This window comes from Poecile atricapillus, chromosome Z (genome assembly GCF_030490865.1).
Source record: "Poecile atricapillus isolate bPoeAtr1 chromosome Z, bPoeAtr1.hap1, whole genome shotgun sequence".
Taxonomy (NCBI): Eukaryota; Metazoa; Chordata; class Aves; order Passeriformes; family Paridae; genus Poecile; species Poecile atricapillus.
The window spans coordinates 128,478,947-128,496,399 of record NC_081289.1 but is presented as its reverse complement, the minus strand read 5'-3'; the positions used below and the strand labels follow the sequence as shown (position 1 = coordinate 128,496,399).

The 17,453-nt window shown below is 38.5% G+C and overlaps 1 protein-coding gene across 1 annotated transcript in view; it reads right to left on the bottom strand.

Moving 5' to 3' along the window:
- Window positions 1-376: 376 nt before the first annotated feature.
- IL6ST (interleukin 6 cytokine family signal transducer) overlaps window positions 377-17,453 on the bottom strand; it is a 31,279-nt gene continuing 14,202 nt past the window's right edge. Inside the window, exons 7-16 of the mRNA XM_058864877.1 lie at window positions 17,195-17,354; window positions 16,073-16,155; window positions 14,976-15,195; window positions 12,579-12,755; window positions 11,797-11,895; window positions 11,060-11,206; window positions 9,989-10,129; window positions 8,672-8,768; window positions 7,289-7,370; window positions 377-6,423 (exon numbers count right to left, since the gene is read on the bottom strand). Of these exons, the coding sequence (XP_058720860.1) occupies window positions 5,698-6,423; window positions 7,289-7,370; window positions 8,672-8,768; window positions 9,989-10,129; window positions 11,060-11,206; window positions 11,797-11,895; window positions 12,579-12,755; window positions 14,976-15,195; window positions 16,073-16,155; window positions 17,195-17,354 (1,932 nt within the window). The 3' untranslated portion in view covers window positions 377-5,697. The remainder of the gene's footprint in view (window positions 6,424-7,288; window positions 7,371-8,671; window positions 8,769-9,988; window positions 10,130-11,059; window positions 11,207-11,796; window positions 11,896-12,578; window positions 12,756-14,975; window positions 15,196-16,072; window positions 16,156-17,194; window positions 17,355-17,453) is intronic.

The window sequence follows — 17,453 nt, the reverse complement described above, 5'->3', positions numbered from 1 at the left end:
GCCTTTGAAGACCCACCTCTGCTTCTTCAGACCTGTGATAATGTCAGTACTTTTTAGTACTGAGATACAAATCTGTGAGTATCCTCCGCCCATGAGAAACAAAAGAACTAAACCCAGGTGAGACTGAGAGCAGTACCAGAGGTCAGTGATGCCTTTCATGGAAATGAGGTTACATAGGTAGAGTATTATCTGTTTCCAGGAGCACTTACAAAGGCAGGACTAAAGACCATTCACCTGCTGCTGATGAGGTAGCCTTTTATCCAGGAATGTCATGGTCATGTATCTCTGTTTTTTGCATTCCAGGAAGCAGCCCAGTCTCTTCTTCTGTGGTTACTACCTGGTCAGCCTTACAAAACATCGATGCCAGCACACAAGGTAAGTATGGAATTTTGTTTTGTTTTCTTTCTGCATATTATGTACTACAGAAATGCAACATTCAGGCTCAGTCAGGTAACAAAGAGGAAGACATTCAAAACCAACCATAAAAATAAATTGTAGAAAGCAGATTTTATATGACAATACACATGCAGCTTGCAAAAGAATAAAGACAGTGAACAGGTATTAAAACACATTTCCATACAGAGACAGCTTATGCAGCAATTTACAAGTTTAACCTCTGGCCAGAGTACGCAAGCCCTTTAAAGCTGGCATTCAAATTACCACTAGCTTAATCAGCCATACTTAGTTTAAGTACACAGCAAAATTTAACTCAATGTTTACATTCACTAGCCATCCAATCCAGCATCAAGGCACTTTCCTTGTTGGTACATCTGTTCCTGTGTCACACACCTCCGCTCACCTAGATGCATACATTGGCACAGCAAACTGGGTGACCAGTAACTTCTTATCCCCAAATAAAAGCAATTGGTTACTAGACAATCCCTGGCTGTATCAAAGTGTCAGGCTATATGTGACACTGTAAACAAAACTGGTGTATTAAAAAAAACACGGCAAGTTGACTGGATCCATTAACAAATGTGCTTTGATGATGGAAAGTGATAGGTGTTACTAGTTTCACACTGCAGAGAATGCCCATCTGCCACGCCCATAATCCCCAGAGAACAGCTGACAAACTTAAGTCTGAGCAGGAGGATGTGGATGTGGAGCTTTCCAGCCATCAGTCAACAGTTGTGCCATAAGTGTTTTTCATCTATTGTTACAGAAGTGTGCTTCTGCAGAGTAGCAATGACATTATTGCATATATCCCCTTCAGGTTGTCTTTGCAAATAAATACAAGCACTGGCTAAGGCTGCATTCCGGGAGGTACTTGCTGCCCACCCTCTCTCTGCACTACAGTTAAGAGGCAGGGAAGCAGACAATTGTTGAAAGCTGGCCCTTCGTTATTATTTTTATGTTTGTTTTATCAAATCCTGTGGCCTTAGAAATGCATCCTTGTGCATTAAGTCAGCACTGCTTTTATTTTCAAGAATGGCTCAGATTGCACAAGTCCTACAAAGGAAACAACAGTGAAAGCAAATATGCATGGTTTTTAGCTTTTTGTTTGTTTGTTTGCTTTACTGAAGCTTTCACTTTAAAGGAAGAGAAATAGAAATTCATGAGTCCAATACAAGATACTTAACATCAACCTCCTCCAGACTTTTGCACTTATACCTTGACTTTATTGCAGTTTTCTGGATCAAAAGCAAAGCTGAAGACGCGGGTTGGCTGCAATTCCCTAACAGCTGTTTCATGAGAGAAGACTCAACATTTTTACATAAACTTCTCCTGTATAACATTACAAGTGACTCCTGGAATTTAAAATGTTTATATGTCTCCATCATTGCAGACAGACAAGAGGTGATGGGGATTAATGAACTCTTACAAAGTCAATCAATCTAGAATTTTTTAACACAGTTAAAGGAATGCATTCAAAGGACAGTTAACCTCAACTACAACCACTGTCTACCGGGGAAAATAAACTAGTGTATTTAGTCCCATTTAATGCATACAAATGACAATGTAAAATGTGTATGTCCTGGAGTGGGGCAGACTATTAATAATATGAGAGTCTTTGGAGTTTCAGATCCCACTGAGAAGTCAATTCCATAGCAGCATACACTGATGCCCACCTTTGGTATCTGAGACCTGGCTCTAATTAAACAATTACTTAAATTAGCATGGTGATCAGCACGTACTGGGCATACTGATATGTGTTTTAACCACCTGATAAAGTTCATGATTTACAAAGCTGAATTTCCCATGCAGGTGATGGGTCTTCTCCAGAGTCCAAGAATGGGACTCAGCCCAAGCATGCAAACTCCCTCATCCTCCCAGGGCCAAAGTTTTTTCCAGTTTTTGCTAGGCTTCAGTACCAGACAAGCACATATTTGCCATAAACTCTCCAGAACAAAGTTTAAAAAAATTTTTCTTCTGCTGTGCTTGTACTGCCATGTTAAGGTGTAACAGGCAGCTTAAATTTCTACAGTAGCATGTATGAAACAATCCCAAGACTTTCACTACAGCAAGAGAGGATATTCCTAGACTATCTGCCCTTAAAGTGGGCCAACACACTCCAGAAAACATTACCGAACATCTCCTGGTCTAACAGGACCCCCACAACAGAGCTACAAAGGTAATATTCACTTCTCTTGTAAACAGAGAAGCATTAACCAGCCTGTATTTAAGAGGTTTATTCAAATATGCTAATATATTTCTACTAGGCTCCCTTCCCCACCCTCAAATTAAAAGTCCTTACAACTATTCTTCCACCTGTGCCTGAAAAATTCCAGTCCAGAAATCAAGACGGACATGAAAGTGTCTATACTGAAATATGACTTTAATAATGCCTTCATTTTGTTATGTGCACCACTAGCTGGGGGAGGGTGTGGAGGAGGGAGAAAACTTTTTATTTAATTATTATGTTAGGGTCAACTCCGAAAATTTCAGTGGATTGCTACAATTACACTGCAGATACTCTTAAAAACCTCTATGCAACTGTTTGATAGTCCAAAGTACAAAATCTTGTTAAACCCTGAACACTGCATGATATATTTGGCACACAGGTTTATGAACTAGCTGTAAACCTGTTATTTGTATGTATTGTGGCTTCTACAAGCTGTTCACCCACCATGAGCTCCTGCTTAGGCTTTAGTATTTTAGCCCTAGATAAATGCACTAAGTATGTCACTACCAGCCAGCCAGAACTTTGTCCAGGACCCACTCAGTTCTTCAAGTTTATTACCACTGGCCCATAAACAACAGTGAAAGATACCAGAAATGACAGGCCAGAACTCTTGTTAGCAGAGACTTTAAAAATCAGAATCTTGCTGCTGTTCAACATCAGTTAAGTCTTGCATGGTCCATGATTAACAGCAACTGAGAAGAAAATACCGTCCCTTTACAGAAAGACAAGTAGCAACTTACTGAATACCTGACAGTCTCCCTCATATAACATATGCTATCAAAAGTTAGTATTACTGAATCACAAAAACATAATTTAAAACAAATCATGAACGTGTCTTTGAAAACATCCAGACCTCTGCAGCACTGTTTAAACTACATAGCCAGGTTGTGGCCTATAGCATTTCAGGAGAAGATGGATTAAATGCAGTTCTAATAAGCATGCACACTGCTCAACAGAGACTCTCCCTTTTACCTGTGGCTTCTACAGTCACTGTGAAGTTTGCATAGAGAAGATCACTCATCCTCCAATAAAGTAACTGCTATTTTTTCCAAGAATAAATGTGTTCTGAAAAAGGAATGCTCCTTCAGCCTCTGAAAAACCAAAGATGGTATCTGCTGTCTCATGACAGCAGTTTTCATTATGCCTTTGCTCCCTGGGAGGGAGTTTGAAGGTGCTGAGGTGCAGTGGGGAAAGGAAAAAAAAGGTCTGAAGAAAGGTGTAACTAGAGTAAGCTGCAACATAGCCTAAAAAAAAAAAGTGCCTAGACACAGAAAAATACTGTCAGGAGAAAGGAACTGTGGAATACTGACATGTTAAAGATTCTGCATTCTTTATCTGTTTTAAATATTCCAAACTTCAAGAGGTAATCCTACAAATTTACTCTTGCACTTGATTTCTTCATAACAAAAGCAAAAGACATGTGGACATTTACATGTATACCCATCTTTTCATGCAATCTGGCAGACAAGGGAAGATGAAATGATACTGACACAGGCATTTCAAGGGCTTTTAGCAAGTGCTCTGCAGAACAGCAGTACCAGAGGTCACAGCACAAAAGGTTTCAGGTCTTAAATACATAGTTATTTTATATGCTGAAGGAGAAATAAAACACTTGTTTTAGTCTCACAAAACAGCATTTAGTGTTTTGAAATACAGTTTTATTAGTGTCAGATTAGAAAGCTAGCTAGCCTATATTAGATTTAAAATTAATTTTTAAAAAAAATCTTTAAGAGTGCCATAAAATTTCTGGTTATCGCAGGAGAAGGGGTTTATTGTCACATAATTTAAAATTTTTTTAAACACTAGTAGAGGAAGTTTGCAAGAAAGGTAGCTTCCTCAAAAAAATGTAAACTGTATGAGCAGGGAAAAAATGAGACATTAAGAACAAAGTAAGGAATTTTAACAGCCACTGAAGTGTGTTTTGTGGCTCATGATTGCCAGTGGAAAAGTAAAGAATTTTTAACAACCACTTAAGTGTGCTACCAGCAAAGTTCAAATTCAGAGTACAGGTTTTGGTTTTAGTTCCAAGAGCATCAATGACTTCAATGCTTTGGCTGCCTTCACTTTCAAGGATGTCCTGCAGTATTAGCAGTGAGGTTAGAGCACACTAATAGCTGCAGTCTGTTAGGAGGAAGGTCATATTTCCTTTCTCCTGAGCAGTCAGAAAAATGGTAAAATCTTACAGCTTGTTACTTGAGCTGTACACAGCAAAGGTGCACTTATTAAACAAAGGCATATATGACCACAGAAGTTTTATATAATCAAACAGTGACTGGGGTACAAAGCCTTTAAGTAACCACTGATCTGTGTTGTCATTTGATTTCCAAACTTTTGAGACTGAATTGCTGTGGGTCAAATTGCAAGGCACATTTTTTAGGCCAAATTACTCAGTCGTTCATGTGTACACACATCTAAATGTAGGTAAAGTATCGATTACTATAGTAGCATTTAGATTCAGGCAATCTTGGAGTTTTCCTATTTGTACACCATAGCAAGTTCTGTTTAATTTTTATGGTTTTCAAACAGGGATGATTGGCAGGTCTGGTAAGCTGAAAATTGAGGCACTGGGCCAAGTCAAAATTCAGTAAGTCAATTAAGTTATTGAATAGTGTATCATACAAGTATTCTTCCATGTCAGAATACTGAGCTTCAGTCTTACTTTTGCACAAAGCTGCACTATGCAACTAGAGCTGGCTTTTTAGGCTCGTACACTGTCACGCATAGAAGTGTTTCTTCTGGGAGGTCTATTGGCTGATGTGGATATTTAAAACTTTACCTTTCCAATCATGTGAAATTCCGTTATGAAGAGATACACAACACCCAATGTAGCACAAAGGCTCGTTCAGTTACCCAGATGTAAGGTTTTATGTAGTGCATAAAAGTAAATCTCCAGTAGGTTTGGACTGGAAATTTTCCACAGAAACAGTCCTTACTGTATTTTGTCAAATTACTCTTCGCTTAATTTCAGTTTTTCTATCTGCAGGAAGATAAAAATACCTAGCTTACTTTATCAGAAACACGGGGAAAATGTGAACAGGCACTAATGAAGGCCTAAACAGAGCCAGTCTTTTCTCTCACTGAGGCATATAGCCCCCTTGTCTCACAGTCTGTGGGAGGTAACTTTTTGGCATTTCATCTACTGACAGTGGATTTTCTTCCACTGTTTCAGGTCTCACAGCTTGTCCTTCAGTACATGTCTGTAAAACATTTGATAGAGCAGCTTCCTGGATATTTTTTTCCATCCCAAGGCCCAATGGCTGTGAACTCTGACCTGAGATCTGCAGTTGAACAAATCCAACAAGATCTCCCTCATTAGCATGAGTAACCTGCTTTGTTCTTTCAAAGCTTGGCCTGTCTGTGTTGGTTTCATCCTGACCACCATTTTGTCTGAAATACTGCTGCCTCTGTGCTGTACTCTCAGCTCCTCCAGCATGATCCTCTGATCTCTCTTCTGAATCTAGCAGTGGCTGAGTTGACTCAGACCTTGAAAAGACTTGTACAGGTGTCTGGTCTCTGTAGCCATTAAGCACTACAGTCGAATACTGTACAGTGCTTGAAGTGTTCTGTGTTGTTTCACCTTCATCACTGTCAGAGACGCTTTGCCTAGGAGAAGACATGCACGAGGATCCTCCAATACCACTGCTGTGCCCTTCTGAAGTACTTTTTTCTTTTTTAAGCAAGTCAAAGGGTTTTAGATCTTGTTCTGAAAAAGACTTCTTGTCATCAGCTTCTATTTCTACAATGCTTACATCTGTAAGGCTGCCTTCTGGGGACATCTGATCTTTGGAATTAAAGTTATGCTGAAAGAAAGAGATGTATGTCACCTAAGAGAAAGGTTATGTTAAAAATCAAAAGCCTCAATAAATATATGAATTTTTATTCATAATGCCTTTGAATTTTTTCATTTAAGTCTTCTCTTTACAAAGTCTGGCAATATCTCCAAAGCACATGTTAAAAAATGAAGGATACAGCTTTGTTTCCAATACAGAGCCTTAACTATGTGGCTATTCTAAAATCATAGTGGATGTGTGAGCAAATCTTTGCTCTCATTTTAATTATTCTTCAGAGCTGTAGACACAGAAGCATTTGCTGTGCAGCACAGGAACATTCTGTACTGATAATCACACATTACTTCAAACAATGTACCCAAAATCAGAATACTTCTTCACAGAAATTTGCCACAAGAATGGCTAATTTGTTGAACAGAATTTGCCTGATCACTCACCCCACATGTGGCCTAAATTTTGGTGCCATCTTTTCATATTCATGAGGATAGTCTTCTCTCTCATTCTTGACTGAATTTGACTGAAGCAGACAAGTCACTTCAGGGTTTTAAGAACAGGAATCACAAATTGTTTACTTAATACTGATCTCCCATGGAAGAGCAAAGAAATGAGTACTTGACCCTTCCAACTAGTAAACTGAATGTAATTCACAACTTTAAAGCCCATACTAGACTTTGAATTTGTGCTAATCTGTAGATTCAGCTAATGCTGAATCTACAGATGCAATAAAGGCTTCTAACCATTTGTATAACAATGTCAATGAAACTTAATATTCAGTTTTCCTTGAAATCTATGTGTGCTAGAAGACAAAAGACTCCCACTGGTTAGTTTATCTGAAACCTTGCACACTAGGAAGATATAGGATGCAGAAAGGTATTACCTTAGCTGGAACTTGAGGAGACCACTGAGCAATATTACTCTTGGATGGATCAGGTACGATAGGCCAGATATGTTTTTTAATTCTGTAAAGGATTAAAAACAGAATAAAGTCACAAGATGCACACCCCAGATTCCCTGTTCATAGCAACTACAGCAGAATCCAGGACACCACTCCCTTACACAGAAACTTTGCATTCTAAATAAGAATGCTTCCAGGGTTACTTTTCATATTTGTATGAGGCAGTACAACTTTTCAAAACACATTGCATTTAACTCCTCCAGACATTAGATACAGCTATTAATGTAATGCAAAACAACAAATGGTAATGGTGAGAGATTTTCAAATTTATAGCCCTCTAGAATGTACAGATATATTACTTAGGTAATTTATGATGCATTACAGTATGAAAATAAAATCCTGCTTTTTTTTTAATATAATTATGAATACCAAAGATCAAAATCTAAGCGAACTTCACAATTAAAAATAAAAAAATACTTGGAAGAAAAGCTTGCTTTGTAACTCTTAAGAATGTAACTTAAAACCAGAAGCTTTTGTTTGATACATCACCCCCAACCAAACCAGCTTTGAAACTGTTGCACCTATCTTGCTCTTTTATAAACAGGCTCCCACAACAGATCATCCGTAGGAGAACTCTTAAGAACAGTTCACAATAGGCTTTCCAACTGATGTCCATAAAGAACTAATTTGAAGAGCAGCAGGGAGGTCAAAAGGAAAAGGGCATAAAATGCAGTCTTTAAGTAGAAAGAAAGGATAGTTGACAGAGGACACAGGAGAGGTGCTACACCTTGCCAGGGGAAACACTGCAGCAGTGACATCTTGGTTAAAGCCACAAACAAGAAATTTGGGGTGGGGGAGCAAGAGGAGGCAGGTTGTTTCCCATCAGTCAGTAAAGAGACACAGAGTTACTGAAGATGATGATGTCTGCTTAATTTTTTTTTTTTTTGTTATCAAGCTTAACATTTGTTAATGCTGTAATTAAATAGCCCAAATACAACACAGAGATTTCCATGCTTCACAAACTAGGGACCATAACTCCACTCACAGGAAAACTAAGAAGCAGACAGTATATCCTGATCAAAACCTAACAAAGCTAATCCTAACTGTCCAGCAAGAAAAGCATTTATTTTCTTGAAGGACTGAATCATAGAACATTTAGTATGTGTATAATTAACAGTAAGAAATTAGTATCAAAAGAGGCCCTAGTTTCTCAAGGAAAACACTGAAATTTTTAACACCCATCAATATATGCATGTTTTAACTTTTTTCCTGCTCTAACTGAAGAATACATAACTGGGTTGGTATGAATTACTGCCATTTCTATTATGCTCAGAAATATAAGAGGAAGAGTTAATTTGTACTTACAGGTCACGTTTGTTGAAGCAAAACAGAACTCCAAGAAGCACAATCAACAGGAATGCTAGACACACAGGTACAACTATCGCTTCAATTTCTCCTTTTCCTGAAGGAGGTGAAAAAAAGCAGTTTTGGCCCATTTTGGCATTTAAGGAACACAACAGTAATATGTATTTCCAAAAGGACAGGGAGAACCTGAAACTGAAATACCTCAATGCTCAGTCTCAAATCTTCATATTCAGAACCTTTTCACCATATGAAAAGCGCCTCTTGGTGAAAACATGAAAAGCTCTGTCCTGACAATCTAGTGCCTTGCATCAACAAAAAACATGGGCTGGTCTAGAAGGTGTAATACTGACAGAGCAAATAATTTTGTAGCTTGGGCAGGTATGACAGTAACATCTTTGTCAATTCATCTGCTGCCCAGGTGTTTCAGCGCCCTGGGGGCTGTCATAACATGGTCATGGTCAAATAAGTAAAGTAAACAAAGTTACTACTCATCCATCAGTTTTTTTCTGTACATGAAGATCTTCTCTGCCTGCAAACACCAAAGTTTGCATTATTGTTATGTATTCCTTCCAGTGTTACACACGTTCTTAAGTAAACCCTGGAGAAGGCTTAGGGAAGAGCAACACCATACAGAAAAAAGCCTCTGCTAAATTTAAGTAAGTGTCTTGCACAATTAAATTCTGTTAGTAATGTTGCTGTTACTCTTACATATAAGAAACACCCTAAAAAAGCTGAACATACAATAAATTTAACTATTCAAAATAAGTCTCCATAAAGAACTGTATATGATAGTGATATGAAAGAATGTGGAAGGGCTCTGAGAATGACATATGCTTACTGGTACCTACAACAGCTGATCAAGATACAAGCAGACGTCACTACAGCTTCTGCAACACACCTCAGCAGGATTAAAGCAAAGACTCTTGACTGGGGGTAGGTGCCACTGGACACCAAAGAGACAAGGGAACTGGGTAAATCCTAATGACTCATGAAAGGTCAGGGCAAAATATTATAACCTGAAGCATACATAAAACACATCCAAAACAACATGCTTAATAACATAAAAAGTGCAATTCATGAGGTTTGAAGAGGACATCTCGTTCTCTATACAATCAGAAAAATCCTGACTAAATTACCTTTTAAATTACCTGAAATCGCACTAAACAAGCCACCCAGGTATTATGAACATTGCAAGCCGACTGTAACTGAAGCTTTAAAATAAAAGCACCTTCCCTTTCAAACACATCTTTCACAGACCCCCACTGTATTGTTGCAACATTAATTCCTTCTTTTACCCATTGTGCCACTCTACCTTACCAAATTTTTGTGTAGTAAATGTGAAATCAGGACCAGTCCTGCTTCCATTATCTGTGGATGCCATCATCCGCACAGTATACAGTGTGTCACTAGTTAGAGAGGAAAGTGTATACTCTGTCTTGGAAGGGTCCACTGTCACAACTAAAAAGAATAAGAGATTTAGACTAGTTTTCTACAAACAAATTACATCTCCACTAAAAAAGCAATATTAAGATATCAAGACTTCAGATGTGAAAGGTAGTTTTAACAGAATGCATAGCATATGGAAAATACAACAGTCAAAGAATACAAATTTGTACAAGAAATGCTGAGATTCATTAGCTTCTATTTAGGTGTCTGAATTAAGCCTCCTTCTATATTTAATTGCCTGTGAGATTTTTTTTATCCCCAGAAACAAAACTAGTAGAATTGAAGCTTAAAGTCTGTCTAGTAAGCCAAATACATAGTGCTAACAAGGAACTGCCAGTACTGACTAGAAAAAAAACAAGGTAAGGAACAGTAGGAGAGAGGTATGCATAAGAACCCTTACTGGCCCTTCCAATTTAAGCAAACCTAAAAATTAAAGTTTTGGTAGTGCCAGCTGCCTGTAGTATGCCTGCAGGTCATACACACTACTGAAAACTAAAATGCACTTGAAACAAGATGATCTACATCAGTACTATATTGATCTACAGCTCCAGGAGAATTAAAATCTACTCCTCACTTCCTTTTCTTAAGGTTTTACCATAGTTAAATGTAGCCAACTCGTTTTGAATCTCAAATGGTCTACCATCAACTTGATATACCACATCTCATTCTGTATTTAACTATCAATATATGAGCACAATACTCACAAATCAGCTTTCAGAAATTAAACTCAGTACCTTGCTATATACTGACTGAATGTCCTGAATTCTTCACTAGGGACCTTCTGTTCTGTATGGAGGAGAATTATGGCTCAGACACCAGTTTTACATTCTCAGAACAGATTGTCAGCTATAACTGATTCTGCGTTTTTTTTTCAGGAACAAATATCAGGAAGGAGACAGGTGAAACACTTCAATGCCATGAAACACTTCTATTTTCTGGTACCTGTTTCATTTCCATCAATAGTTTTGTACAGTATGGTGTAATTTCGGATAAATCCATTTTGTTCCTCAACTGTGAGATGGTTCCATGTCAAAACAGCTTCAGCTTTTCCTACTTTTTTTGTCTGAACAGTGGGTCCTTTTGAAGGACCTGTAATGGGAGATGATGATTAGTTTCTGCTTGGCAACCTTGCATTCACAGAAGCAGCATGTTAACAAGCACTGAACTGTTTCAGCATAAAAACTTCAATGGAATAATTTGACTAACTTATATGGAAAGTATTGTTTTCAAGCAACATAAAAGTGACACAGATGTTTTAAAAAAGAAACATTCAGGAACAGATATTAAAAGAAAAATCAGTGCATTGCAGGAAACCTTCAAATTAAGTTAAGTCTTGATTTCACACTTGAAATGAAAAATAAATATCAGCATATAAATATCACCATTATAAATTTTAATTATATAATATAAACGTATCACTAAAATAACAAATTCATATCTAATTGTCCGATAAAGGTTGGAAAAACAAAGAGACAGCCAGAGACAGCCATCTGTCTAGTTCCAAAACCTGTAAGAAAGCAGAATGTATAACAGAAAGGAAAAAAAAAATCAATGATGTCACCTGACCCTCAAGTACTAAACCATTTTTCATCATACAATCCAGATTAAAGCAAAGGTTTCTTTACTTTTTATCAAAAAGGGCCAGTGTATGTGCTTCAAGGCGATGATTTTATACTTACGATCTTGCTTAAGATAAGCCTTCACCGACTGTCCACTGCCCTGACCATCAGCATACAGAGGGTACACAGTTATCAAGTAACACTTGAAAGGCTTTATACCTAATAAAAGGAATTTAAAAGGTGTTGTTTCACAGACAGTCAAATTGCTTATCATTCTTCTCATTACCTTCAGATACAGGTTTCTGAGTTTCTGCTATTCAACTAGGTGCACTTGTACCTAATGAGCTTACTGATACACTGCTCCAAAATACTAACTAAAAGATCAGTATAATGGTTCACATTCAAATGTAAAATTTAGTAAGTAGACTTCAGAGAAGTAAGGGGTTTTTTTCTAATTTGTTTGAAATAGAAAGCCCTTACTTGTCTGCAGCATTAACTCCCCAAATTATTGATTTCAGATACTGATCATAATCTCAGAAGAACAATAAAGCTAATCAAATTTCACTGTTTGAATTGAGTAACCAAATAATTTGAGTTTGAAAGAACTCAGCCTTTTCACTATTTTAATGGTTTCCAAGAATGACAATACTAAAATCAAAATGGAGATAAACCTCTTGTTGTTACATTATATAAATTGCAAAATGCAAGATCAATACAGTTGTGTATTTGACAAAAACATACAAATACCTCCATAATGCTCACAATAAACTAAGTGAAACCATCAGCATTAAACTCCTATTCTACCATAAAATTCTAATAATTGTGAGGATGTTTCTAGTCTTCAGAATACTAAGCGGTTTTTAGTGTCCTACAAACTATGTGTAGATTTATGAGCTAAATACCTTTTAAGTCTATTCCTTGAACATCTCCTAGTGCAATCTGCCAATCTATGATGCAGTCTGAGCTGCTGGACAACAGACACCATTCGATCACATATTTAAGAACATAACTATTAGGAGCAGTCCATCCGACCCACAACTTGTCATGTTTAGGTAATGTTCTAAGATTCTTCACAGGAGCTGTAATGAAAGAAAAGAGAAAAGTGATCAATATTGACAGTTCTTTCATGATAGGAGCTGTTCTGGAAAATGTTGAACCTTTAAGGTAATGGCAGCAATTTAACAGAACTGAAGTAAAAGTAAGTGCCATTTTCTGAAATTTGGAGATTTACACATGGATCTTTGCATCAGAGATCCAAAAGCAGTATCAGGCTATTTAAAAACTGAAGTTAGACTGAACTTCTCTATTTTCTTCTTTCTTCCAAAGAAAGGTTTTACTTCAAGAGAAAAAGCAGACCTAGAATGGGAATTTACAAATCTATCAGTTACACTCAAGTACCATACTAAGTACTTTTACTTTATGTATAGTGTGCATATATATACATATACATAAGTAGATAGTATATATAATGTCCAGCCCAGAAATGGATAAACACATTATGGGATGGGTGAGAACTGGCTCATGGGTCAGGCATAAAGGGTTACAGTGGATGGGGTGGTATCAGACTGGGCACCTGTCACTGGGGAGTTCCACAGGGCTCCATCCTCGGCCCTCTGCTCTTTCACATCTTCACACATGACTTGGACAAAGGATGGAAAGGAATACTAACTAAGTTTGCTGTTCATACTAAATTTGGAGGAGCTGTTGACTCCCTTGAGGGCAGAGAGACTTTAAGAAATTAGAGAGATGGACAATCACCAGCTGTATGAAGTTCCACAAGGGCTGGTGCCAAGTTCTGCACCTGGATGGGGAAGCCCTGGCAGCCCTGGCTGTGCAGACAGACTGGGGAATGAGAGGCTGGAGAGCAGTGCCATGGAAAGGGCCCTGGGGTTCTGGGGTTCAAGTTGAACATGAGGCAGCAGTGCCCTGGCAGCCAGGAGGGCCAAGTGTGTCCTGGGAGCATCAGGGACAGCATCACCAGCTGGGCAAGGGAGGGGATTGTCCTGCTCTGCTCTGCTCTGGGGCAGCCTCACCTCGAGTGCTGGGGGCAGTTCTGGGTGCCACAATGTAATGAAGTTACTAATCTCTTAGAGAGCACCCAAAGGAGGGTAAAAACAAAGAGAAGGGCCTTGATAGGAAGCCATATGAGAACAGCTGAGGTCACCTGCTCTGTTCAGCCTGGGGGAGACTGAGAGAAGACCTCATTGCAGTTACACCTTCTTTAGCAGGGGAAGAGGAGGGGCAGGCACTGATCTCTGCTCTGAGTGACCAGTGACAGGATCCAAGGCAATGGCCTGGAGTTGTGTCAGGGGAGGTTTGGGTTGCATATCAGGAAAAGGTTCTTCACCCAGGGGATGATTGAGCACTGGAACAGGCTCCCCAGGGAAATGGTCACAGCACCAAGCCTGACAGAGTTCAAGAGGCATTTGGACAATGCTCTCAGGCACACACTGTGACCTGTCCTTCCAAGCAGGGCCAGAAGTTGGACTTTGAGATACTTGTGTGTCCCTTCCAACTCAGCTCATTCTGTAATACATATTATATGCTTTTATACTATGTATGTATACCTTACTAAGTACTTCCTCCTGGCTGCAATATTACTTTGTTTTAATTATACCTTTAACTAGCTCATCTAATAGTTTTAGAACCAGTGGCTCTCTCCTGGTGTTTACCTGCACCTATCCATGTACCTATTTTTTTTGCTTCCTCTCCTGGCAGTGTTGGGATTGTCTAAGAAAAGGCTGGAAATAAGGACAAACCAGCTTGTCCTTACTATTAGTGCAATAATGAACAGAAAAAAGAACATTAACAGTAGGGAAACAGTGGAATCAGATAACAAAACAACCAGGTAAGATACTGAAAATGTGGGAGAATGAGACTGGGACAAATGAAGAAAGGAGGGGGAGGGAGATCAGGAAATTGAAGGAGGAACAATGGCAGAGTGTATACATAAGTATGTACCAATCCTTTGATTCTTTTATTTTTATTTTTTTTTAGAAAGACACAAAAATGCCTGCTATGCCAAGAAAAGAAATAACAGGGAATATAGTACACAGAAGCCCCAAGAATCAAAAACTAGCAGAACAACACAAAGAGCTTCAAATGACACTGTAAGTACACAAATTCACATGTTCCCTGGTACACAAATGGCAGTATATACAAAAGTCATGAAACTGTAGATAATTCAGTAATACTTTAATTATGTGTCCATGTAAAAGGTACTATTTTATAACACTGAATATTTCTTATAAAAAGGGCCATGCAGATTTATTTGACGGAGACATTACTAGGACACTCACCCTTAGAATTACTTGCTGGGATAAGTAAAACTGATGGAGGCGATGCCCCAACACTGTTACGGGCAATCAGAGTCACTTCATAAGTTCCCTCAGGCAGCTGCAAGGTATGGTTGGTGCTGGTAACATTGTATTTCTTCACTGGACAGGAAAGAGATGATTTATCTCTGACAGTCACTTCATATTGCAAGATTACTCCATTGGCTTCAAATGGCTTCAGTGCCTATCAGAAACACATCTTTGATTAAGCTGATACTGAATAAATGTGACGTAACCCTTATTGTCCTAAGGGAATGATCAAAAAATATGAGAGCAAGGCAAGTTCCACAGATCAAACACCTACATTTAAGAAAAGCATAAATAACCTATGCACATTTCTATAAAGCAGTCACTTCCAAACCCTATTTTTGGTTTCAATACTCTTTTTCTTTGATCATACCTAATGATTTAATAAAAGCTATTCTGTAAGGATGCAAAACTTGCTGATAAAAACCTCCATTTCATGTAACTTTACACCACAATGACATAAAAGAAATCTCACACCTTCGGTTCTGTTAATATGACAAATATGACACAATTTATGGACCAAAAGAAAGCAGGAGTTGGAGAGTGACCGTAATTACATTCCCCTTCTCAGCTGGACAAACCATCCAGTTGGACACAGCAGCCTTACTGCACACAAATGCCCAGTGCTGTTTTTAACAACCTTGGCCTCTGCAGTATCTCAAGGCTTAATGGATTTTGCAGCTGGGTATCACTGTCCAGACCGTGTTGCCATTTTTTAGGTTACAGCAGAAGGCATGACGTAAAGCCATGCTTTGTTCAAGTGGCAGTTCCAAATTCACGGAAGGACAACAAATGAGGGATCTGAAAGTACAGTCTGTGTATTTTAGGTCACAAATGAGTGTCAATTAAATGATGGCCTTTGCATCTGTACATTTAATTTTTCATAACTAATTATTATAATAAGAATACTAAAGTCACTTCTCATATCAAAACCCCCTATACTATCTCAGCCATCTCTCAAGGCTGTTGGATAGATTTTTCTACTTAAAATCTCATGTTTTCAAAAGAATGCTCAATTTTGCGATTTGCTTTACCTTCCATATTAGATGCACAGTCCAGGAAGCTGGTGAGTGAGAGGTATCAATGATCCTCCAGAGGGGTGGTCCCTTAGATGGTTCTGAGGAAACAGACAATACATGACAGTAGAAATATTTTTATTTAATCTGTTTGAATTCATCCTTTGATTATCATTATATGCTAACTTTCTTTAAAAAAATCCCACATATTAAAAGGCATTTCCTTACTTTCTCAATGAAAATAATGCTTGGCATATTAAGTGGAAAATTTCCTGAAGAGAGGAGCACGGCACCTGTTCTGCTTTAAGTGTACAGCATCAAAAGAAGTATGAATCACAACAGTGGGCATCTACAAGATGCTACCATCTTGTAGATGCCCACCATTGTGACTCGTATTTCTTTTGAAAGACTGAAGGTGACAATGCTGAGTGAGGCATTATCATACCTACAGGTTGCAGCCTGCATCCAGCCCAGCACACCTGCACCCTGCAAACCTTGCTACAGTCTGTACCCACCATTGTTCCTACCCCTCTATATCAAGTTACCTAAAAAAAGGTAAGTGCACAACAGTCAACAAGGAGACAAACTTCTCGCAGTAAGACTCCTTGATTCTACAAGGGTAACAGATGCAGTACTTTTTTACAATACTACAGTACATTTTGGCATCTGTACTATGAAAAAGTGGTATTTCCACAACAAATCCCATTTCAAAGTAAAAAAAATTCTTCACCTATGACTTTTACTAGCCTCCTAAACATCAAGTTGCTCATAAACTAAGGCAGTTGGCCTACTAAGAAAATCTCTTCTAGGATAACTTCTGTTATAGACAATCTTCAGAATAAAAAAAACAAGCATAAAGCCTAGATTTCCTCCAGAAGACAGTTTTCTGTGAAGATGGCTCTTCTCCCCTGCTGCTGTTCTAGCTGTTTCAGGGAGCACCTCTACACTAGCTTAATGAGCTTTTCTTATGCTCCTTGGAATGCAGAGGCCAAGTCAGCGCTGAAAGTAACTCAGGACAGCTTTGCTGCTTATACAAGCAAGCAGCTCAAGCAAGGATACACCATTTCAGCTGGCCATTACCAAACTGCTGAGCACTCACACACTTTGTAAGTCAGTGATCTACTTTTATACATTACCTACCATCTTCAGTGGTAATCCCAGTCTTTTCTTCACTCCAGTCACTCCAGTAGCCAACTCCATCTTCCTTCATGCAACGAATGGAAAAGACATACTCTGTGTAGGGTCTGAGACCCTGGACACTGAATGAAGTTCTTGGGGAAGCTGTATCTTCAGAAGGAACCTGCAAATGTGACAAAGATTTTAAAGGCACTGATCAAAATACTGTAGAGCTGAGTTCTGTGCTACCTCAGCTGTCATCAAAGAAGGCTCCCCACCACAC